This window comes from Malus domestica, chromosome 11 (genome assembly GCF_042453785.1).
Source record: "Malus domestica chromosome 11, GDT2T_hap1".
Classification (NCBI taxonomy): Eukaryota; Viridiplantae; Streptophyta; class Magnoliopsida; order Rosales; family Rosaceae; genus Malus; species Malus domestica.
Window position 1 is genome coordinate 861726 of NC_091671.1, and position 23848 is coordinate 885573.

Below are 23848 nucleotides of genomic sequence, written 5' to 3' on the forward strand. Positions count from 1 at the left end.
TCCAACTCGGTCACATGCACAGCACATGCCAATTTATTTAGGTTTAAAAAGTAATTTTATCCGTAATGTGGACATTTTATTTTTTTTTTCCTCTTCTCTTCCGCTATTTCACTCCGTACAATTTTATCTAAATTACCCATAGAAGTCTAATTAGCAACTGCAAAATATTGGCTCTACGCCCAGTTTACCAAAATGAAATTAACGATTCTTACTACAATTAGTTTTGCACTTCGAGTGCTTTAATAAAGTTAATAGCATCCACAAAAAATATGCAACAAACTTGCACCTAGTGCCAAAATCAATAAAACCTATAAATTTTATAGTTATGCAGCATAATCCCATTAAAAGAACAACTTAACCTGAACACCAAAGGTTTTCATTAACAGTATGAAAGGTCCTCCAACACATCAAAGTTACACTCTCCATGGTCTTGCTTTTTCGGCAACATGTTGGGGTTGTGATTCCATTTTATTAGCCTTCCTTGTGACTTGATTCACACGACCGCCTCGATTCATCTATTTCAATTCAACACGAAATCAACAAAAATGTTAGCAAACCCAAAACAACAAAAATTAATCTATAACAAATGTTTTTTTTAATTAAAAAAGACAGATTCTTGTTATAGTTCCTTGTGGCCTAGTTTGGGATGGAGCAGCCCCCGAGTGGTGATGTGCACCAGTTTCCTACATCAAAACCATTTATACCCAATTATTAATTTCATACAACTGCATACATAGTAGAGTCAAACACAATATAAGTATTTGATACAAGTCCAATTTACAGTTACCTTTGCAATTGTGCTCAATCCTTTTGCTTTTGAATTAAGACCTCTTATTGTGTGTTATTTCCTTTTGTTGCTTTAGGTTCTTTTGCATTTAAGCTAGACCCTTTAGATATGCTTATATTGAATGTTCACCCATGACTCTGCATTATTTATGTTCACTTAGCGACTAGATAAGTGATATAACAAGACTCAAAATAAATACAATCCTTGTTGATCAAATTACCTCTTTTGTGAGCCAAAACCTTGTTGTGATTGTAGTAGCCTTTGTGGACAACTTGTTTTGTTGTGTCCTTCCTCTCCACAGGTTTGGCAATGCATTACAACATCATATTTCCATAGCTTTGTTGCCCCCTTCTTTATCTCATATGGTGTTTTTGTTCTTTTGCCTTTAGGTCTTCCAGGTTGCTTATGGTAAAAAGGGGGTTTAATAGGCATAAGGCAAGTTCTCTTCCACTGTTCTTTTACAGGCATATGAGCAATTTACCTTTCATAACACCTATCATAAACTAGCCTTTTGTAAAGTAAGTGAACAAACACTTGTGGACTAGCCTCCTTCCTAGCAATTGCGGATATAGCATGGGGACAAGGAATGCCACATGGTTGCCACTTCCTACAAGAGCAAGTGTGTCTTTCCAAATCTACTGCAAACATACTACCAACCAAAATATGCACTTGATATTGACCATTCCCTGAATAATTGGCAAAACAATTGAAACCATCCAGTTGATTTTTTTCAACAATCTTTAAAATTCTAGGTCCAACTTGTTGGGCCCACTTAGCTTCTCTTAGCTTAGCCATTCTCAACATCAAATATTTTTTAATCCTTTGTAACATCGTAATAATTGATTTATCTCTTGCATCTAAAATTGCAGAATTAAATGACTCACACATATTATTCAATAATAAATCACACCTTACTGATGTTCTGAAATAAGATCTGCTTCAATGGCAAGGTGGCTTATCAACTAGCCATCTCACTGCCTTATTAGATTGATTATTCATCACCTCAATTTAAGCTTCATAAGCAGGTACAGTAGTTGCCCTTGTTGCTGCCCACAATCTCTATTTTAAGGCAAGTCCGGTGTGACCTGCACTTCTAAAATTATTATGCAAATGTCTAACACAATGTCTGTGTTCTGCAGTTGGCATCAGACTCAGTATAGCATCGCCTAGTCCCTTTTGTTTGTCAGTGATGAATGTCCAAGCATTTCCATTCTCAATTCCCACATCCTCGAAAAAGATCTCCAAAAAACAAAGTCCAAGTCTTCCTATTTCCACCTCCACAAAAGCAAATCTATTGGAAACATGCCGTTATTGGCATCAACACCAACATCACTTAGAATTTGACCAGGATGGGGTCCCTTAATATGAGACCCATCAAAACCCACTATAGACCTATACTCTTGTTGAAAGCCTTTCTTCAATGCAAATGCATCAAAGCATATGTACAACATTTTAAAAACAGGGTTTTCACCTTGGAAATCTGTTTTTACTTTGATAGTACTCCCACTATTTCTCACTTTCAACTCTTCCAGGTAATTTCAAAACTTGGCATATTGCTCATGTATACTACCTTCTGTCACTTTTTTTGTAATTCTCTTTACTTTGTAAACTTGATTTTTTGTTATGTCAATACCGTAATACTTTCTCACAAGTTCCATGAAACCAGTCACACTCATATCAGGTTTCGATCTAAGCTTCTCATCAAACTGATCAGCTAACCATGAGGAGATTAACCAAAGACCTGCAACGCTGCTTGTTTGTTAGCTCCCTTCTCTCTGAAGCTTGAAGCAAGAGAGAATAATTTGCTTGGTCTGTTATCCAAACAAGCAGCAAACAACTTGCTAAATATTTTGGGCCACAATTTAGGGAAGCTTCCAGCAAAAGAAAATAATTTACTAATTATTGGCTTTGCCTGTTATACAAACAAGCCTATTTATTTCGGGCACAATCTATGGAAGCATGAATCAAAAGAGAATAATTCATAAAAAAATTATTTTAAAAAAATGCCAATCAAGGGACCTCATATACACACACGACTGGAAAAATAACACACAAAGCAACCCTTTCACATATTAAACAAACTAAAAAGGAAAAAGTGAAGAGTTACTATATCTTGGAGGATGCCCACCATCTTTGACCACGATACTCATCGTTTTGAGCTTCAAAGCTCAAAATACCTTCGATATTTTGTAGCAATTTGTTGATTTCGCTGTCTATTCTCCATTTCTCAGATTGTAACCCTAGGATGCCCAATTCTTTGTGGCTCGCCTTCCCCTGCTTCCCCATATACCCAACAATGATTAGGTTTGGTTGTGGTGTATGATTACCTTTTTGTCCTCACACCATTAGCATGTGACCAAATTGGATGGAAAATTCAAAGATATAATGGTAGGGGTTAAATTGGTGAATTACACAAGTTTAAGGGAGTAATTGGCTAAAATTAAAGTTCATGGAGGAAATTGACAATTTCTTACAAGTTCAAGGGGTAAATCGACGAATACCTCTAACAATAAATACATCAATCCGTTACAGATTATTAACATGTGGTCATATTATTGACATTATTGATACTCTAACTACATAGTTAACGCGATATGATTGTCAGTGAAGTCCACTTTACAAATAACTAATCATGTTGAGTCATTTATTGATTGGTCGGACTAGCTAAGTGATCAAACAAACGTATAAGTGTCATTCTGTAAAAAAAAAAAAAAGGAAAAGAAAATTTTATTGATATTGGACCACTTGGTATCCAAATTCATATGTCAGGCCGTTTGGGTAAAATATATGGGCTCTAAAAGGCCCATACTTTTGTTCACAACTCCACCATTCGACGAGGAAAAAAGCGCCGCCGTCGTGTTCAAGGGAGAAGCAAAATTCCAGAGAGAGAAGAAACAATGAGACGCTCAGACGACACCAGCAGCAGCAACCACAAGTCTACAAAGCCTCCCTTCGAATCCTCATCCCAAGATGTGTTGAACTCTTTGTTATCTCGGTTGAGGCGATATTCTAAACTACTCTTCCAAGTTACGGAATATGAGATTCGAACTCAGACGTAACGTTGATGGATGTTTTTATATTTTGTGAATGAGAATGATGATTGTACGATGAACATTAGATGGTTCAACATTTCACCTTTTGGCACATCTCAATTTCTTGTATGCAAGTGTTTCTGGTAAAGCGATACTTTCAGTAATCTAAAAGCGCTTAAGTTAGTCGTAAAAGCGCTTCCAGACAAGCCCAAAGTAAAATGAGAACAAAATTCATACTGACTAGATGTTACTCAAAACCAAAATCTAGAAGGATTTAAAATCTCAAAATGAACAGAAAGGTTCAAATTATCATTTCGGAGTAATCAAAGAACATTGTTCATCCGAGCAATAGCTCTATAAGATCAAGAACTAATACATTTCTGAATTAACATGTTCTCACAATGTCAGTACTAAAACAATAGAGTTACAACAGCAATGAATAAATCATATTGTAACCGCAACAGTGAATCAATCCGCTTCTTCAGATGACGCCGAATGAACCTGATCCTGAATGTTTGGGAAACTTTCAGGCAATATGAACACGGGATCAGCACCAGCAGAACGTCTAAGAGCAAGACCTAATGCATAGCCCAGTGCACGCGCAACCGGAACAGCGACAGCATTTCCAACTTGCATGTACCTGAAATGGTTCCAAAAATAATTACTTGGCGGTTAATCGAGTGATGTCTCAGATTCCAACTCCTTTAGCCTGATTGACAAAAGAATACAGAGAACAAACGGTTTAAAAAATACGATACCTTTCTTTTACAGGCCCGCTGAGCCTGTAAAAATCTGGAAAGCCCTGTAGCCTAGCATTCTCACGAATTGTCAGCACCCTATCTTGCTCAGGATGCATAATTGCCTGAAAAGAAAGACAGGAAATTGTGTGAGCAGATGATTGTCTTTCTACATCTGAAAATGATTGAATTACATTATACCTGGTTATGTGGTTCAGCTCTTGTCACAACTGTTGGCACAGTTTCGTCCCACCACAAGCGGGCAAAAGGTCTGCATAATTTCATTCAAAAATCATATTAAGCAACTGAACCACACTATAAGTTTCAAATTTTGAATAAGACAACACTAACTCTTGTTTCAAATTTTGAATAGAACACTAACTCTTACTTTGATGAAGACCCCTTCACGAAACTCATAGCATAATCTGGGACCTACCATTACAATGTAATTAGAATCACACAAAGTTGCAGGAAAACTGAATCAGTAGAAAACAGATAGATTTTTACCAATGGTTTCCCAGAAGCCAAATACACCCTGGGTACTTCCGGATCCCACTCAACCTTGTTATCACCGCGCACACGAACACCTGGGAAATCTCTGAAGCATGCACCCTAGTTCCCAAGAAACAAAAGTACACAAATTGTTATTGAGAGCATAGGATTCTGTCAAGGAACTGTTTAAATGATAAAGCAATGCGACCATGCATTCAATGATTAAGAATGGACCTTTCTCTTCGGAACTTCACAGACACGTGCATAATCATCGGGATTCAACTGCAAAGGGCGATGATCATAAAGTACCTTCTGTAAAGAGTTGTCCTTTGAAGTCCCCATTAGGTCTGCATCAAACAAAATGTTAATCAACTTCTGTAAAATATGACAGTTATAAGACACATAAGTTTTTACAAAGCAGCATGAAAATCAATATATTCGACCATACTTGCAATTCCAAAGAATCAAATATCACGAATTTCAAAAGCAATAGAGCATCTTACATTCTTTGCTTAGTCGTATAAGCCTCTGAAACTCTGTCTTGGGTGGCCCCCCATATGGCATCTCATTTCTTTCTTCATTATTTTCAACCTATATCAGAAGATAGATAGAAATAAGAATGAAGGACTATTAAAGGGAAAAAATAACATAATACTCAAGAGGAAAAATTTTAGAAGACATTACAGCAGGCAGATCAGAAATCGCATCCTCCAGAAAAAGACTTTTTGCTAGTTGAGTCTTCTGACCTTCATCATAAGCAACAGCATTACCCTGCATTTTTCACACTGTTTTAGTACAAAATCTTTATAAAAATAAAAATAAAAATCAACACTAGCACTTGAACTCGTACCTCAAATTGTGTAGGGATAACACCCCTTGAAATAACATCATGCGTAGGAAGAGGGTACTGGGGCAAGATCTGCAAAAGTCATAACAATTACCCTATGAGATTAAACCTGCAACATAGTAAAACTTTATAATTTATTCATCATACCTCAGTAGGACGGGCCCCCCACAAAAAAACTCGCATACGGAACTGTGGAAGCCCATAGGCACCAGCTGCCATCATTCCCATCCTCGCTTGATAGTTCATATCTACAAGGCGTCCCAAGGCATATCGTCCAAGGAATCCATCGGCAAATTTTAAAATATCGACAACATTTTCCATCAAAACAAACTTTGGCTTAAGGTACCGAACTATGTCCATGTACACCTCTAACTGTTGGTTTTTCTCATCGGCTAATGGACTTTCTGTGTTCCTAAACCTGTTGAAACCACTGACTCCTTGGCAAGGGGGCCCCCCACACACCACATCAACATCACCCTACAGCAAGATGCCAGAAAATGTCCAAAACAATATTAAATGACAATAGTCTATACTCAAGCATCGACGAATTCCAATTCAAGGTTACAGTGAAAATTTCATTTACTTACCGGTAAAGGCAATTTTTTCAATCTGTAACCTTCAGTAATAAAGCCTTTGATAGCCTTCTTACAATGCCTGTTTGACAAAAAAAAAACATGAGCTTCAGTTTACAACATCACAGTACATAAATGATTTAAAACATACAACTGATAATACTGCAAGCATAAATAAGAATAGTTGCATACTCCAATTCATTCATTGGCTCCCAGGTGTCTTCCTCAGGCCCGTAGCCCTTCCAATGAATCTATATACATCACAAGGCAATCAAATTTTGCACGAGGAACTAATGAATTTAGATTTGCATTAACCATTCCCTCACATACTATAACGTTATAAATATTTAAAGAACATGCATTTATAAATTTTGAAGTTGATACCTTAAAGTATATTCCCTTCTTTTCATTTTTTTTTGGGTCACCAAAACATACTCCTACTACGCAATCAACTTCAAAAACTTCAGAATCATCATTCTCATTTCCACTAACATCTTCTTCCTCTTCTTCTCCCTCATCTTCCACTTCATCATCTTCCTTTCTAAAGAATTCAAGCATACTCTTCTCTACATCCTCCTCTAAATTGTCAGTCTCAACCAACTTTAAGCACATGCACAATTTTCTCCATTCCTTGAGCATTGTGAGGAAATCTTCAGCAGCTTCATTTCGGACCTGATGTGTGAATTAGACACTAACTTATGCAAATAAAAAATAAACTAAAGCATCACATCAAAGGTGAGGAAAACAGTAAGATACAAATACAAACCTCTGTCTCTGGATGGTTTTGTTCTAGACTCTTACAAGCATGTTCATTGTAGTCAACAGCCCATCTCTAAAAGACAAACAGGATAACAATATCAAACTCTCCCTTCACGTCTATTCAATTGATGTCAAAGATTAACAAAAAATAAATTAAGAAATAGGAACTTACTGTAACAAGATTGACATTGGCCAAATGTGCACCAAGGCACAGGCCAGTAGACATTGCTCCACAACCAGAATATAGGTCCAGGAGCCTTACTTCTGATTTGGCACACACTCCATTTGACAGCTTTGAATCAACCTCACTATCCAAACAAACATCATCCTCAACAGAGATAGTTGAGTCATCACTTCCAGACTGCATATTTTCTGAAATTTCAAAACCAGAAATAACATGTTAACACATTGGAGACTTCCAAATGAAAGAAAGAAAAAACCAGCATCATGATGGTAAGTAGAAAGAGAACAATAACCTGTTGGCAGATTGACAAAAGTAGAATATGGTAGCAAATACTTGGTGTCGCAATAGTAATTGCACACTGGAATTGATTTACTCTTCACATCTTCATCAACCTGAGAGAAAAAGGATAACTCATTCATGTTGGACTTCATGAACAAACAAAAAAGCACGAATATGGAAACTTCAAGCATACATTTAGTGTCAGCCTAACAATATGAAGTTTTTCAACAAGACAATCCAGAGGGTTGTCATCTCGGACATCTGAAAAGAATACACGCCCACAAGCAACAGTAGCACAGTGCTTTATGACCTGCAAGAAAGCAAAAATTTAATAATTCAGCACCCAATAGCAGGATTCTTACTTTTTAACGTAACAAAACCATGAAACAGAGTATTTGGAAAGAAAATCATAAAAAGGTTTCTTTTGAAATATCTTACAGTGTCTCGTGATCTATAGTACCATTGTGCAGTAAAATATAATAGCCCACCAATTGCCTCAAACATTTCCACAATCTTACAAATGTAGGGTTCTTCTTTCGTCTCTCCCTAAACATAAAAATGAATGGGAAACATTGTCAAAACTTAAATCACATAATAGGCAAATAAAAACAAAAGTACATAAAAACATTCTGTGCACATGAGTCACTCACTACAACCAAAATTTCAGTTGAGTATGTTTCTACTTTGAAATATAGCACATCAAATTTTATTAATTAACCCTTATCTTGTGGAAAAGAACCATTTATGTGAAATTTGCAATGAATTGGCATGTCAGGAATCATATAATTTGGGGATTCCAACAATCATGGAGATTACCAGATGGATTGATAAGCAGAATATTGGTCAAAAAGTTATTTTGATATTAGCAACCAACACTTAAGTAATAATCCAATCATTAACAACAACATAATATGGTTTACAGAATAAGGTTTAAATAGATAGCCTCCCTAACATCACCGTTTATTTCAATTTAGTCTTCTGTCAAAGTTAAGAAGTCAAAGCACTCAAAACAAAGAGGTTATAAAAAATGTACATCACTTTTGTATTCCATCCATCCGGCTAAATGGTAAAGTTAGTTTTCTAAGAAGGGAAAAAACAGTCAACTTGTGATACAAATCCAATAAAACATTACCGTGATCAAAACTAAATCGTCAAAATATCTATTTTGCTAATTTTTGTAATGTTGCAAAAGGGAAACAATTATGATTATACAATCAAATAATGGAGTAGACCAATTATCTAGTCTTACTTTTCACTTGTGCATGTTTCTATATTTATTACTGCTAAACAACTAATCATGAAAACTCACTTGCACATGGGCATCATCATAGAGATCATAACTGATTCCATCCACCAACGCCTTTGTGTAGTGACAACGAGCTTGAATGATATCTTCATCACTGTTTTCAATTATTTTGATCATTAAAATCCATTCAGAAAACAAACAAACAGTAACCAACCTGTTGAAACACAGGACTACTTGGAGTAAGCTGACGAAAAAATATACAGATAAAGTAGAACTAAAACTTACTCGTTGGAGTTGTTTTGCCCATTCCTCTGTGGCTTCTGCACCAATGCAAGGATCAAGGTCAAAACAAAACAAGGGCAAAAAATCAAAGAGCATTCCACAAACATATATCAAGCTAATACCATTGGTTGACACTCAAGTTCAATATCTTCAGCATGTATTTCATGAAGCAAATACAGTGGCAGATGAATCACCTTCACTTCTTTTGGTCATAATAACTAACCTAATGTATCAGTTTGCTTCTCAAGTTTTCCTATAACCAAATGGGGATACTCTTTGTAATTGTCCCTTCATAACATTTCTTCCTTTCTTTTCATGACCCAATGAATAACATAGAACACTCACAATTGATTACTAGCAATGCATAATTGTACTTGACAATATTACAACGGAAAGAACTTATCCCGCTTCATACACATTTTATTGGGACAGGAGGGAGGGAGGGTTTCACACCCCACCCTGCCACCACAACAAGATTCATGTTAGACAAAGAACTGTAAAATCAAGGTTGAAAGCCTAAAACCCAAAAATTCTTGAAACCAAATCTTTGATACCATGTTAGACAACACCGCGAGGTAAAAATCATACGGATTTAGGAAATGGGTAAAGAATTAATCCTACCACAAATGCTAAAGCTACATTAACGCTTGGACACACATATATTCTAAAACCCATTATTTGTCTTATCATATACCACTTATCCATGAAGTTCACAGTGATCATCTATAACCCCTAAATCTCCAACATTTTCACAAAATACAAATTAAATTCTTAAAAAAAAAAAAAAAAAAATCTATCACCTCTCCCGCATATCGCTTGGGGTATTGCTTACGAGCCTCCTCATCTTCCATCGGTTTCCCAATAAACCTCGATTCCTCTCCATCTTCATCAGGCGCAGCTACCTCCTGAGTCACTGGCTTCCTCGGCGGAGAAGCAGCTTTTTCCACACTCGTTGCTACCTCCTCTTCAACTGTCGCCTTATTGGTTTGCCTCGGATTCTTCAATTTCGTCGGAGAAGCAGCTTTTTCCACACTCGTCACTACCTCCTCTTCAACTCTAGCATTTTTTGTTTGCCTCGGCTTCTTCAATTTTGGAGAACAAGCAGATTTTTCCACACTCGCCGCTACCTCCTCTTCAACTCCTCCCTCCTTGGTTTGCCTCGTCTTCTTCGATTTCAGCGGAGAAGCAGCTTTTTCAACACTCGTAGCTACCTCCTCTTCAACTCTCGCCTTCCTGGTTTGCCTCGTGTTCTTCGATTTCGTCGGAGAAGCAGCTTTTTCCACACTCGTTGCTACCTCCTCTTCAACTCTAGCACTCCTGGTTAGCCTCTGGCTGTCCGATTTCAGCGGAGAAGTACATTTTTTCACACTCGTTGCTACCTCCTCTTCAACTCTCTCCTTCTTGGTTTGCCTAGTCTTCTTCGATTTCGGCGGAGAAGTAGCTTTTTCCACACTCGTGGCTACCTCCTCCTCAACTCTGGCCTTCTTGGCTTGCCTTGGGTTCTTCGATTTCTGCGGAGAACCTGAAGAAGTTCCGGCCTTCGACTTCCGTTTGCACGCCATTCTGCTTACGGCGGAGAGAGGCTGAATAGCCGGAGAAGACGGTGGATCTTAGAGAGAAAAAGAGAGGGGGGAAGAGAGAGAGAGAGAGAAATGGGCGATAGGGTTTTTTTAGGGCGTGAGTGATTGGATTGGGGTTATGTTTTATAGTGGGCCGTGAAATTATGGAGTGGGAAGTGCGCGGCGTATGGGCGGGAAAACGGGAAATTTGGAAAGTGGGGTTTGAATTTTGAGGTGACGTTTGGTTTTGGAGCGTAAGAACTTTGAGGGGTGTTTGGTTGCGGGGGTTAACTTTTCCGTGTGTTTGGCTCTATTTTTGTTTACATTTTTTACTTTTTCCGATTTGTATAATATTAATTACCAAATTTACCATAAATGTGTGTTATAGTTGTGTAAGTAAACAAATGATGAATGCATGATGAGAGTTAATAGAAAGTTGTAATAAGAGAGAGACAATGTATTAATTTCGTAAAAATTATATGGTGTAATGTTAAGTACTATTAATCGTTGATAAGAGCTCACATGTATAATGATCGACATTTTTATTATATTTTCATAAATGATCTCATTGTGTATAACATAGATAAAAAAGAATTAAGAAAGTCCAATAACTCAAAAAGAGAAATCAACTTCGTGTAAGTGTACTAATTGTCGTTGCCTACTACTAAGACGTATGTGGGTTCTTTAATGTTTTGGTTCATGAAAACGGGTTTTACTTTTAGAAAATGAGGATTTCTATGTTATTTTTGCTCTATTTTTGTGTTATTTTTTGCTTTTTAATTTTTGTTTCTATACCTATTTTATTTGGACTTGCAAAATTTATGTTTTATAGAATATACAGATATATAAAGTCACTTATATCATATTCAGTTACACAAAAACCAAAATGTAAATAAATATGTATAAATAACCCAATGCCTAAGTTGGGCTTCACTCTCAAGTCTCAACACACAACACAAAGAACCGGCCCAAATTTACAATTATGGACTTCCCTTGACTTTTTTTTTTTAATACATCGATGTTTTTACATTAAGGGGAGGGGAAGTTCGGCTAAGCCATACAATATGCAACCTAATTTGGTATCGAAATCGCCTAATTTAGACTTCCCTTAACTTTTTGTATTAATGTATTTTATTAATTATTAAAAAAATTAAGGCTCGTTTGAAAAAAAAATTTAAAAAGACTAAAAAGTATTTTTGGTAAAACAAATTTTGGGTTTCAAAAAGTATTTAAAGTGTTGTTTGGAAGAAGCACCGAATATGTGCTTCTTGCTGGAAGCAACAAATATGGGTTTCTTATAGGAAGCAATTAAAATGCTTTTTTTTAATCCACTTAGATTTTTACTAAGAAATAGTTTCAAAAACATTTTCATCAAAAACGCTTCCAGTTAATTTAAAAGTATTCCCCAACGAGCCCTTAACCGTTTTAGTTTTGACAATTTGGATGGTTAAAATGCATCACGATATTATAGACAATGAATGGTGGACACAAGTACTTTCACTAAAAGGAATATATAGAAGTAACAAATTAATTAACTTGATTTGATGAAACATAGCATTAGTAAGAGGCTACAGATAAGTAAACCCCAAACAGAATAAACAACAGTTGACATTTGAACACACACACACACACACACATACATATATACATTCTCGTTACATAAGAGCTTTTCACGTCACTCAATACTATTAGTGCATTTACACACACACACACACATACATACATACATTCTCGTTACATAAGAACTTTTCACGTCACTCAATACTATTAGTGCATTTACACACACACATACATACATACATTCTCGTTACATAAGAGCTTTTCACGTCACTCAATACTATTAGTGCATTTTTTTATCATCAATGGTGCTAGTACTGTGTCGGCATGATTCACCGCAGCATCAACGGCGGTTTTCGAAATTGAATTGTTTGGGATAGGATACTTAAAACCATGAGGCTTGCAATATTTATTGAAGTGACGATTGCAAAGAAGTACAAGGAGGAAGACGGCGCCGTAGATAGAATAGGCAGCACATTTGAACCAGGAAGGAAATGGGATGGTGATGGATATGAAAAAGACTGTGACTCCAAAGAAGAGGCCAAAATGATGGAAAATTGGGGCAACTGTTATTTTGGTGGGACAATAGCTGAAATGAGTACATCTGCTTACCAAGATACAAATGAAGGCAAGTAAGACTGATTGTCTAAGAAAGTCGAAGATTACAGGGAGAGGGAGCTGGCCATAGGGAATTTGGAAGGGGAGAAGCGCTAGTCCGATAGCCGCTGTCAAGCAAAACACGAGGATTATACTTGCTAAATCTAAGTTGTTGTTGTGGGACTTATAGTTAGTCCTCCCATCTGGAACTTGTTGAATTACGGCTTCTAGGTCTGGTTCGCAATCACGATCGACTATACTATTTATGAGAAGTCTGAGTAGTTGGATTGTCTTTGCAATAACTGCAAGGAGAAAAGGCTTTTAAGTTTCGATCCCAAGCAATATTATCAACACAATTCATTCTGCACAAAGATTGGTTAGAGTCTTAGAGACAGTTGATAACAAGATTAGTTAATGGTTAATGTTGGTTTGTTTATATACAACCTGAGGTATAACTTCCGGGTGATTTCATCAATGAGAGCGCAAAGTCGGTTCTCAAAAGAGTTAAATATATTAGACTTTGTGTAAGAGAAATTTTATTTAAACCTATGTAATCTCTATCTTCACCCATCTTAAACTTTATATGTGAATTGTCTTTTTTAACCTATGACATAATTAACAAACAATAAAATTAAAATTTATTAATAACTCACTCAATAATCAAACTCTGTCATCACATCAAATCATATCATCACACAATTTTTATCCCACATTCATTCTAGCTAAAACTGTATGTGTTCAATTATAATATTGTATAGAAGACTTCAAGTTGGAAGTTCGGTTAAGTCACACAATGGACAATTTAATTTGATATTGAATTTCCCATTCACGAGATTCGAACTTAAAACATTTCACTTACAAGTGAAGATGAATACCATCAAACTGTAGTACTAAGTGGCCAAAAGACTTCAAGTTAATATCATTGACTTAGCCAACTTAGGTTTGCGTAAGGTCTCTTGTACAATACTATAAGGCAAAAATTATTGAAACCAAAGCTTAGACAACACCGAGGGGTAAAAATCATATGAAATTAGAAAATGGGTAAAGTATTAATCCTACCACAAATGTTATAGCCACATTAACGCTTGGACACACAAATATTCTAAAGCCCATTTATTTGTCTTATCATGTACCACTTTTTTTTTTTTTTTAGAGAAGTACGATATTTATTAATATAAGATAAAAACATACAAGGCGGATGATAGTGTGCTTAAATGGACCTTGATAAAAACCTTGTTGAGGCTTTCAACTCGGTTGAAAGGAAAAAGAGTGTCCGGCACCATCAACTAACTTTACCTATCCTCACACCAAGAGAGAAAACAAGCAAAATTATAAAGAGTTGTCTTCTATAAGAGTATCCAGCAATAGCTCAGAAGCAGTCCCCTCCATTGAAATTCATCAATCCAGCCAATCCCAGATCGAACAAGTCGATGGGCAGCGGAATTGGCCTCCTTTCGAACATGATTAAGCTTAACATGGGCACGTTCCAGCAAAAACAAGCAGATGTCATTGATAATAGGGCCAAATATCAAAGTGTCATCCCCTGTTTTCCTCATAGCAGCCAACGTGATTAATGAGTCTCCTTCAAACGCCACTTGAACATCGCGGGAGCAAACTTGAATTACAAAACAAATAGCCCTACGAGCTGCAATCATTTCAGCATGCAGGGGTTGAAGTCACTGATTCAAACCTCGCTGAACATGCTCCAATAAAACCACCATTGCAGTTACGTACGACTACCCCAACACCTGTGTCCTTTCGTTCCACGCCCCATCGAAATTGCACTTGATCCATCCCCCCTCAGGTTTGTGCCATCGTTAATTCTGCACAGTTTTTGAAATCTTGGGAGGTAGATGCCATTTCTGAAAAGCTTCCAGCCATTCCACAGCTCGCAAAGAGACCACTTGGCGACGTTTGATTTCCAATCCATAGCAGGTCATTTCTAGCACGCCAAATACTCCACAGCAGCATCAAAATTAACTCAAAGGTAGCCTTCGTAGCAATATGAGCTAACCCAACCAACCAATCAAGCAAACTTGCATTACTACTATCCTTGAAGTTCACAATACTTGATCATTTATAACCCCGAAATCTCCAACATTTTCCCAAAATACAAACTAAATTTAAAAAAAAATATTGAAACAAAATCTCTCACCTCTCCCACATATCTCTTGGGGTATTGCTTACGAGCCTCCTCATCTTCCATCGGTTTGCTAATAAACATCGATACCTCTGTCCTATCCTAATCTTTTCCTAACTTAATTCCTATTGCAAGGGGGAGTTAATTTCTGATTTAAATCACCTAGAAACCTTTCTAGAAGGCCTTATCTGTTCCTATATTGGTGCTGCATGTTTTTAGGCCTTGTTCTTCTAGAAATCAGCCACATAACATTGTTTCTAGAATTCCCTACAAAAGTGGCGCCCCAAACCCTTCTAGAAACCCTAAAATCTGCACAAACCCTAGTTCTTTTCCCTCTTGGATTGAGGCCCAAGCCTTTGCTGAAAATCCTAAGCCTTTTCCCATCATAATTTGTCAAAACCCTAGGCTATAAATATGTGTTTTCAGCCACAATTTCGTCCACCACCCCCATTCATCAGCCGCAACTACCTCCTGAGTCACTGGCTTCCTCGGCAAAGAAGTAGCTTTTTCCACACTCGTTGCTACCTCATCTTCATCTCTCACCTTATTGGTTTGCCTCAGATTCTTTAATTTAAGTGGAGAAGCAGATTTTTCCACACTCGTTGCTACCTCCTCAGCAACTCTCGCCTTCCTGGTTTGCCTCGCGTTCTTCAATTTCAGTGGAGAGGCAACTTCTTCCACACTCGTTGCTACCTCCTGTTCATCTCTCGCCAGAGAAGCCAGCAAATAACCAAGAATAAGAAGTAAGAGGGGTCATGTAAGTAAGTAGTCTTTGCAATGAGTGTGAGTGTTATAGAGTTTGTATCTAAAAAGTGAAAGAGTGTCATAACTTTTAAAATTTTATTTGAAAGATTGTGTTTTGTAATATTTATGAGTGTAATACAAGTAATTTATTTACTTGTTTTATCTTCCCAAAAAATTTCTGAAAATCGTCGTGAAATTTGTACTTGCATATTAAATTTAATTGATGTTGAGTAGGGGCTTAATTGGACTATTTGAGGAGGTTCAAGCATGCACTCACTACCTTCGTGTTCACAGGGAGAAATTTCATGGTCCAGAAGTTGAATCACGTGTTTTTTCCGACTCAAGAGTCAAGACAAAAAAGAGCAGAAAACGACATTCTCCATATACACGAAAGATGAACTAATGGATTCTCGCGCATTCAACTTTCACAATACACAAAAATTACAAATTAATCAAAGCCGAAAGGAACACTGATGTTGGTTGACTATGGACAACGGAACAGGGCGAATTAAGTGCCAAAGATAGTAATTTTTGCCTTGTCCAGTTTGATTCAGTTTATATCATGACATTGTTAACTGTTACGAAGAGTTTATCGTGTTTTGGTGTTCAATGCAATGCACAATGTAGTGAATTAAGCTAAAAATGTGTTTCGTTTATATAGATAGACCCAGAATGTTTTAAGTTTTGAATCTCTCTATGTTTCATAACAGGGTGAATGAGAATTGACTCGAGAGAAATGCAGTGAGTTCTGCATTGAAATATCAACACTTCATATATAGATATCCCGATTGTTGAGTGACCAAAACATTGTGAGGTTCTTATAAATATTACGTTTTGGTCTATTTTGCAACAGCGATGGTGGTAATCATGAAATTGTTAATTATTACCTGCCCAATTCGTCAGGTCTGAAGTTTTTGTCCCAAAAAGGCCTCGGTATTAGTTAGAGTGAGATAATCATATTTAAAGTCATTGCTTTTCTTTACCCCCACTGGGACTGCCAACACGCCCCCTCACGTGTAATCCCATTTAGTGGTTCATACGTGGACATCCACACATTGGCAAGTGAAACTCAGATGTCGGCTCCAATGAAGTCCAAGCTTGTTTTCAATCTTTTCAGGAAGTACTTCTTAAGAACTCAGAGGCTAGCTCTATATTAAGAATCCAGGCTTGTTTTCAAGCCTATACTTCTTAGTGACAAGCCTTTGACTTATACGAGCCCGTAACCGTGGGCTCTGATACCATGTTGAATTGTTCGACAGATTGTTGCCTTCTCTGTGAGGTAGTATATACTATAGAAAACTTCCTTTCTTTATATAACATTTGAGTGCCTATAGAACTCGTTGGGCCAATGCATCATAAAGTAGCATGATGCCGAAAAGTATAGCAATCAATTGAAGCAAAATTATATGTATTGAATCATTTGGGTTTCAAAAAAATTGCATAGAAATTCGGAAGAAGATGAACAAATTGAAACAAAATTATATGTACTGTGCAATTGAGACTCACCTAAAACTATTATCGAGCTATCTTGCACGGAATAGTGGACTTTGTCAAAATCAAATGCAAGTCCCGATCGCCAAATTTAAAATGAAAAATATATACGACGATAAAGATTTAGAGAAAGAGAGAGAGAGAAAGAATAAAAAATAAAATCCTACAAAATATCCGATGAAACATTGCCCTTGATTGTTAAACACATTTGCCTTTATAATAGAAATGATGCTGATAGAAATGTTTTTAAGCATATACAGCCTTACAGGATGAACACGTATGGACCTAAAATGTATGAAATTTGAGGATCGAGTTTTCTCAACGTCTAAGTTTTGAACCCTTCTGTCACAACCCGTCCCGGAATTTCATATTCGTTGATATGAAATGACGGAATTGCCCTTAACGGTTGCTAAGGTATGTGTGACATGTTATTGAATAATGCATATTTTCCTAAGTTTTTGGAAAAAAATCAAGTTGGATTAAGAGTTGTTTACAATTTGTGTGGTTAGGGGATTAAAATATGGTTGTTTTGGGTGGACCACACACAAACCTCATGTACTCTCTCCTCACCCCGTGCCCTCTCTCTTCTCCCTCGCAGTTCTCTCTCTCTCTCCCTTCGAATTGTACGGACGAGCACCAAAATCCCTCAAAATATCACGGATCGACGTCAAAAAGGTGAGTTTCTTCATCCTTGCAAGCTTGTGAGTTTAGTGGTACCATTTTTGGAACTTAGAACCTTCGATAACCCTTGAAATCCGAACCCCCAGTTTTGAGTATTGTTCATGTGGACGTGGAATATTGATTTTCAGGGAATTCTAAGCTTATTGGGAGCTTAGTGAGGTCCCAAGGAAGCTCGGAGTACTTAGTTTGAAGGTTTTGGACGTCGGGATCGTGGGGTTCGAAGTTGGCCGGTTTTCTTGGATTTTCTCCGGTGAGATTTCATATGTTTTTTAGCCTTAAAGTAGTGCATCGTGATTCTACGTGTTTAGGGCTTCATTTTGGTATAAAATGCGTAGAAAATGGTTGAGAAATGACGGAAAACAAGGAGATTGAAAAATCTCTAGTTTTCCGGCGTCGACGAAACCAGTCCGGCGACTGGAGGTAGGGGATGACGCGCGTGGGGGTGCGTGGACCTGTGACTATCCCGGCGCGTGGGGGCGCGTGGCAAGTCCAAATTTTTTTCTAAAAATACCTCGACGTCCGTGACGTAGAGTAGGTCACTGTGATATATTCATATACCCAAATTGAGCATTGTATGAGAAGTTATTGTGTATTGTTGGTTGTATGCTTTAAATAACGTTTTTATAGTTGTTTCGCATATAGGTGAAACTTATCCCGAGGACGAGCACATCCAAGGGTGTCACGGGGGTTACGACCCTTCGACTTACCAGTGAGTGGGCAGTATTTTCTGTATTTACCTTTATACTATTGATTTTTCCCAGAAATCGAATTTAAATGAAAGTACGTTTTAAAATGCCATACATGCATATATTATATGAAATATGTTTATACCATATTTAGGGCCTCGTATTTAGAACTCGTATAAATACTCGAGGGACTTAAATGTAATTATGTAATAAAGGAAGGGGCAAATATGTAATTAGGGGAGGAACCCTTATTCTATAAAAGGGCCTCCTCACCCTCACAAACCCTAAGCCTCTCACCCCCTCTCAAAGCTCCTCACATCCCCTAAGCTCTCTCTCCCTCTTCAACAGAGAAATATAATACAATCAGTGTAGACGTAGCCCAAACCTTGGGGTGAACCACGATAACTCTTGTGTCAATTACAGTTTATGCAGATTCACGGTCGGATTTACGTTGTACCAAGGCCATCCGGTTTTGTGCATCAACATTTGGCGCCGTCTGTGGGAATCGACACGAAAAGTTATGTCGGTTCTCTTTCATTTTTTTCACCTCCACCGTGAATCTACAGAAACCAGGAACCCAAAACTTTTCCAGAAAATCCACAGAGCCATCTCCTCTCTCACTCAGTCTCTTTCTCTCTGCAAACTGCAAAACAAAATCCCAGCAATCCACGTAACAATCCCACTGCTTGCGGTCCTGTTTATTTGACAGCGCACTCTCTCTCTCTCTATGTCTTCACTTCCAGGACCAAGCAAACCAAAGAAAGGCCATCTGTCAACTCTAGTGCCTAGATCCAGGTTTATGCACGATTTTATGCTCACACATTCATCAGGGGGTCCATGCAAGCAAAATATCTGAGCATTGATGAAGATTCACAGATCGTTCATGCATGACAAAGTCATTTGGAGTGTGCAGACTCAGACTTGCCTAAAAAACAAAATCACGATTGCATGTAGAGGTGGGGACTGGGTGGTCACAAGATGAGGCCTCACAGTCGCAGTCGCAGCCGCGTAGTAAGCAACCGACTAATAATAAGGTAGCGGTAGAGAAAGAAACAGAAACAAAGTCGACTGTCTCTAAACCCACGGTGGTAGAGAGAATAGCTGCTGATCATCAGGCCAAGCCCTCGGCGAATAACAACCAAGAAGCCGCAGCAGCGAAAGAAATCAAGGAAATAGAGAAAATGACAGCAGCACAACAAGTTAGGCAGCAGTAGCAGCAACAGTAGTACTCTTTCTCTCTCTTCCCCCTCAGATCTCTAAACCTTATGGCCATGCCTTCGCCGCCACCGACGACGTCGCATTAGTATTACAGATACACTCATTTCGTCCGCATGTTTTCTCTGGACTCCGTCCTCTGGTGCCCTCACTGCGAAACCGGCTTCCTCGAAGAGATCGAGACGATGCCACAGCCGCTACTGCAGCCGAACCATTTCCGCCATAGATTCCTGTCCTTCCACCGCCATGAGGAAGAACGGGGCCAAAACCCGACTCCGACCTTCCGCCGGGTACAACGGGCCTCCGGCGACGGGTCTTCTTTATTCAACCTGGTCATCGTCTTACGTGGCACCGAGGCTGATACTGAGTCCAACACATTCGAACTCTACTATAATGACGTCGCGGGGTCGGGGCTCCGACCATTTCTGCCCACCATGTCCGACCTTTTAATGGGTTCGGGCTTCGACCACTTCTTTGAACAGCTCTCCCAGATTGAAATCAACGGTTTGGGCCGACCTGAAAACCTGCCTTCGTCTAAATCCACTGTGAAATCTATGCCCGTTATTCAAATCGCCGATACCCACGTCGGGTCGGACTCGCACTGCGCCGTTTGCAAAGAAGCATTTGAACTCGGGTCAGAGGCCTGAGAAATGCCGTGCAAGCACATATACCACCCATATTGTATCCTCCCCTACACTCTCACAATCTCTCTCATTCAAAGATTCGGTGGAGACTGTGCGGAACGTGTTTGGGAGGTGGAGGAAGTCGGTGGGTGAACCTACGAAGAAGGTGGAGGATCTCGCCGAAAACACGAGGAAGCACTTAAAAACAAGCCCCAGTTTTGCTGATGCTGCCATGGGCAGAATTGCACAAGGAACAAAGGTTCTAGCAGAAGGTGGTTACGAGAAGATTTTTCGATCAACCTCTGAGACAACTCCCGAGGAGCATCTTCAAAATTCATTTGCATGTTACTTGTCCATATCAGTCCAGTCATGGGAGTTTTATATGTTTCTACTGCAAAGCTTGCCTATTGCAGTGATAATCCCATTTCGTACAAAGCTGAGAGCCAAGTCTTCTTCTTGCTCTTCCGTATCTCTGCACAATCTTCAACTGCATCATCATTACAACCCTGAGAATAATGCAGTAATGGGTTATCTTCAACAACCCACTTGGAAAAAGGGAATAACTTTTCGCATGTGCTAAATTCGACCCATGCCATTCTGTCCGTCCATCAGCTTGTCAAAAGAAACAGAAACAAAAGCAATAAAGGTAGAGCAAGTTTATTTAAACACACAACTGGAAAATGGTCCCGCGACCACAATGATAAAGGAATTCAGACATCTAATGATGCCAAGCTGTTGCCATCCCACCACAAGGTCCCAACATCTCATTGTGTCAGTGCCTTGGGACGTTGGATTGACAAGACACCGAGCACCATTATTCCTAAAAAGAGCGGTCCTCCAAGAAAGCGAAAGCAAAAGAGAAAGCAAAAGCAAGAAATAAAACACCCTACCAGAATGATGTGATTTACTTTTCTTGTTTTTGTACGATGTAATTTATTTTTCTTATATGTCGGAGACATCTGTATAAACCCCATTCGAGGGTAAGAAAAAAAAAAAAAAACGGCACAACCCAAAATAAATGGGCTGGAATGTTGTGTGGAGAGCAAAGGCCCATAAGCCCAAAATAGCACCAACCAGGTGATCAAAAGTACGCCCAGTACTCCACAATTATTCGGCAACCTACCGCTATTACCACCAACCAGGTGATGAAATGTACAACCCGTACTCTAATATCATTTGGCAACTAGCCATTCATGCCACCAACCAGATGATGGAATGTACAACCCGTACTATCCTTCATGCCACCAACCAGGTGATCAAAAGTACGCCCAATACTCCAAATTATACATGAGCATTACTCATGTCATTCATACATAAACATTCATGAGCATCACTCATGACAATCATACATAAACATTCATGACCATCATTCATGTCAACATTCATGAGCATCACTCATGCCAACATTCATGAGCATCACTTATGCCAACATTCATGAGCATCACTCATGTCAACATCCATAAGCATCACTCATGTCAATCAACATAAACATTCATGAGCATCACTCATGTCAATCAGCTTCAAAAGCTTCATTTATAAGAGTTCTAGCTTCAAAGCTTCACTTGCAAAGCTTCACCTACAAAGCTTCAGTGCAGGGTATACAAATACCGCATCCGAACAACCGCCACTTCGGCCTTTACATGGATTCAATTTGAAGTCTCCAGCCAACAGACTCTATTAACTAAAGACTTGGGGACTACATTATGTACCATATATTGGGCCTCAACTGGGCCTCATAAAAAATACTTGGGGAACTCTAGCCCATTATTCATGTATTGAGGAGCGAGCCCTTATTTTATAAAAGGGATTCCCTCACCATCGTTAGAGAGCACCAACTCTAGCCCATTATTCATGTATTGAGGAGCGAGCCCTTATTTTATAAAAGGGATTCCCTCACCATCGTTAGAGAGCACCAACTCTAGCCCATTATTCATGTATTGAGGAGCGAGCCCTTATAAAAGGGACTCCCCTCACCACCATTAGAGAGCATCAACTCTAACCCATCATCCATGTATTGAGGAGTGAGCCCTTATTCTATAAAAGGGACTCCCTCACCTTCAAACGCCGCAAGCCGAGCTAACCAAGGCAACATAAGCCATGAGCCGAGCAGCCGAGCAGCGTGTGCTACTTCTAGTTGAACGTCATTTCAGATTGAGCACTGCCTTATATCGAACATCAGTTTAAGAACAACATCTAGTTACTTCGGCCCACACATGGATTGAATTTCAAGTCTCCAGCCAAAAGACTCTCTTGACTGAAGACTTGGGGGACGTACAGGTGAGTATCAGGTGAGTTTTATGTTATTCATATGGGTTATTGTGATATGAATTGTATTGAAAGCTCAAACCTGCACCCTTGGTGTTAGTGCTTATATTATTCATCTCGCACCACACGCTCACCTTGGATCCAAGTAGGTGCATGTCGTACAGACCATGAGAGGTGGTTCCGACTTGTAGGTGATTTTAGATTATTATACAGTTGTTGATGAGAGAAGCACTAGAGCGTATTCTTACACCTTTCTTATCGTACAGACTACTTCAAGTAGTTCCGATTTATGTGTAGAGTAGTGTCGTATAGGTCACCGTGGTGACTCCGGTTGGATTGGATATTGAGCTATAGAATTAACCGTACAAGACCAACTACAGGGTCTCCGGTTGATTCCTTATTTCACCTGTTGTAATGTTGCATCCTTATTCTGTTATTGACGCTTATTGCATGGCATACTTTCTAGTTTTTGATAAAGATTGGTGAATTGAGATATTTGAAGAATTATATACATATTATGTTATTTTCTGGGAAAGTATACAAGTTTTACAGTGAGGGGTTAGAAATGTTGTTAAATGAAATGTTTTCGAAAAGTTTTGTTTTACTGACCCACTCAATCTTGTTTTGCGCCCGTCCAGGTTCTAGTTAGCAGCGTTGGTGGCCGACGAGGATTCCCATGGCATTCTGACAGACTGCATAAATGTAGGACTCACCTTCGGGTGTTGTAATTTAGTTATGATCCTACTTGACTGCACCTAGTAATTATGCTCTGAATATGTGTGTTTCACACTTAAACTTACTCTAGCATGTTAGTTGGATATTATTGCTAGTAGTTGCTTTTTTTTTATTCCTTCGTATTTTCTTTGTCTTTTGCTTCCGCATCGCACTTTTGGTTACGTCACGCTCACGTGACGGCCAACACGCCTTGATTCTAGGATCGGGGTGTGTCACCTCCCCCCTCTCTCGTTAATAATAATAAATTAAAAAAAAATAGCTTTAAATTTGTACATCAATATATATCAAAATTGCATAGTTTAAAATTGTTCCAAAATGAAAAAAATTCTAAGTGGCTT

At 38.5% G+C, this 23848-nt stretch overlaps 1 protein-coding gene, 2 long non-coding RNA genes and 1 pseudogene across 4 annotated transcripts; 2 read left to right on the forward strand and 2 right to left on the reverse strand.

Moving 5' to 3' along the window:
- Positions 1 to 449: 449 nt before the first annotated feature.
- LOC114819416 (uncharacterized) lies at positions 450 to 923 on the reverse strand. Its single transcript, XR_003766482.2, has 2 exons — positions 788 to 923; positions 450 to 683 (listed from the first exon to the last, which is right to left on the reverse strand). It is a non-coding gene; the product is annotated as an uncharacterized lncRNA (long non-coding RNA).
- A 3184-nt stretch (positions 924 to 4107) lies between these two features.
- On the reverse strand, positions 4108 to 10909 carry LOC103412678 (neurofilament heavy polypeptide-like). Of its 2 annotated transcripts, XM_029087748.2 has the most exons (21): positions 10018 to 10909; positions 9221 to 9255; positions 8999 to 9089; positions 8128 to 8235; positions 7883 to 7999; positions 7703 to 7802; positions 7399 to 7598; positions 7234 to 7299; positions 6852 to 7139; positions 6660 to 6718; positions 6483 to 6549; positions 6043 to 6372; positions 5899 to 5967; positions 5733 to 5819; positions 5552 to 5639; positions 5283 to 5395; positions 5064 to 5168; positions 4945 to 4988; positions 4758 to 4827; positions 4578 to 4681; positions 4108 to 4459 (listed from the first exon to the last, which is right to left on the reverse strand). In XM_029087748.2, exons 1-21 carry the CDS (start codon positions 10777 to 10779, stop codon positions 4288 to 4290), a joined length of 3075 nt encoding a protein of 1024 aa, XP_028943581.1. In that variant the 5' UTR covers positions 10780 to 10909; the 3' UTR covers positions 4108 to 4287.
- A 7195-nt stretch (positions 10910 to 18104) lies between these two features.
- On the forward strand, positions 18105 to 23543 carry LOC139189290 (uncharacterized). The gene is made up of 3 exons (XR_011573044.1): positions 18105 to 18236; positions 18629 to 18695; positions 23414 to 23543. It is a non-coding gene; the product is annotated as an uncharacterized lncRNA (long non-coding RNA).
- On the forward strand, positions 19938 to 20663 carry LOC139189682 (E3 ubiquitin-protein ligase RDUF2-like; annotated as a pseudogene).
- Positions 23544 to 23848: the final 305 nt, after the last annotated feature.

Excerpts from the sequence above, each read along its gene's own strand:
- LOC103412678 (XM_029087748.2), bottom strand. The coding sequence starts at position 10,779 with ATGGCGTGCAAACGGAAGTCGAAGGCCGGAACTTCTTCAGGTTCTCCG. Across the intron at positions 6,719-6,851 it reads AGAAGGGAATATACTTTAAG|ATTCATTGGAAGGGCTACGG; the intron begins GTATCAACTTCA and ends TGATGTATATAG. Across the intron at positions 5,640-5,732 it reads CGATTTCTGATCTGCCTGCT|GTTGAAAATAATGAAGAAAG; the intron begins GTAATGTCTTCT and ends CTTCTGATATAG.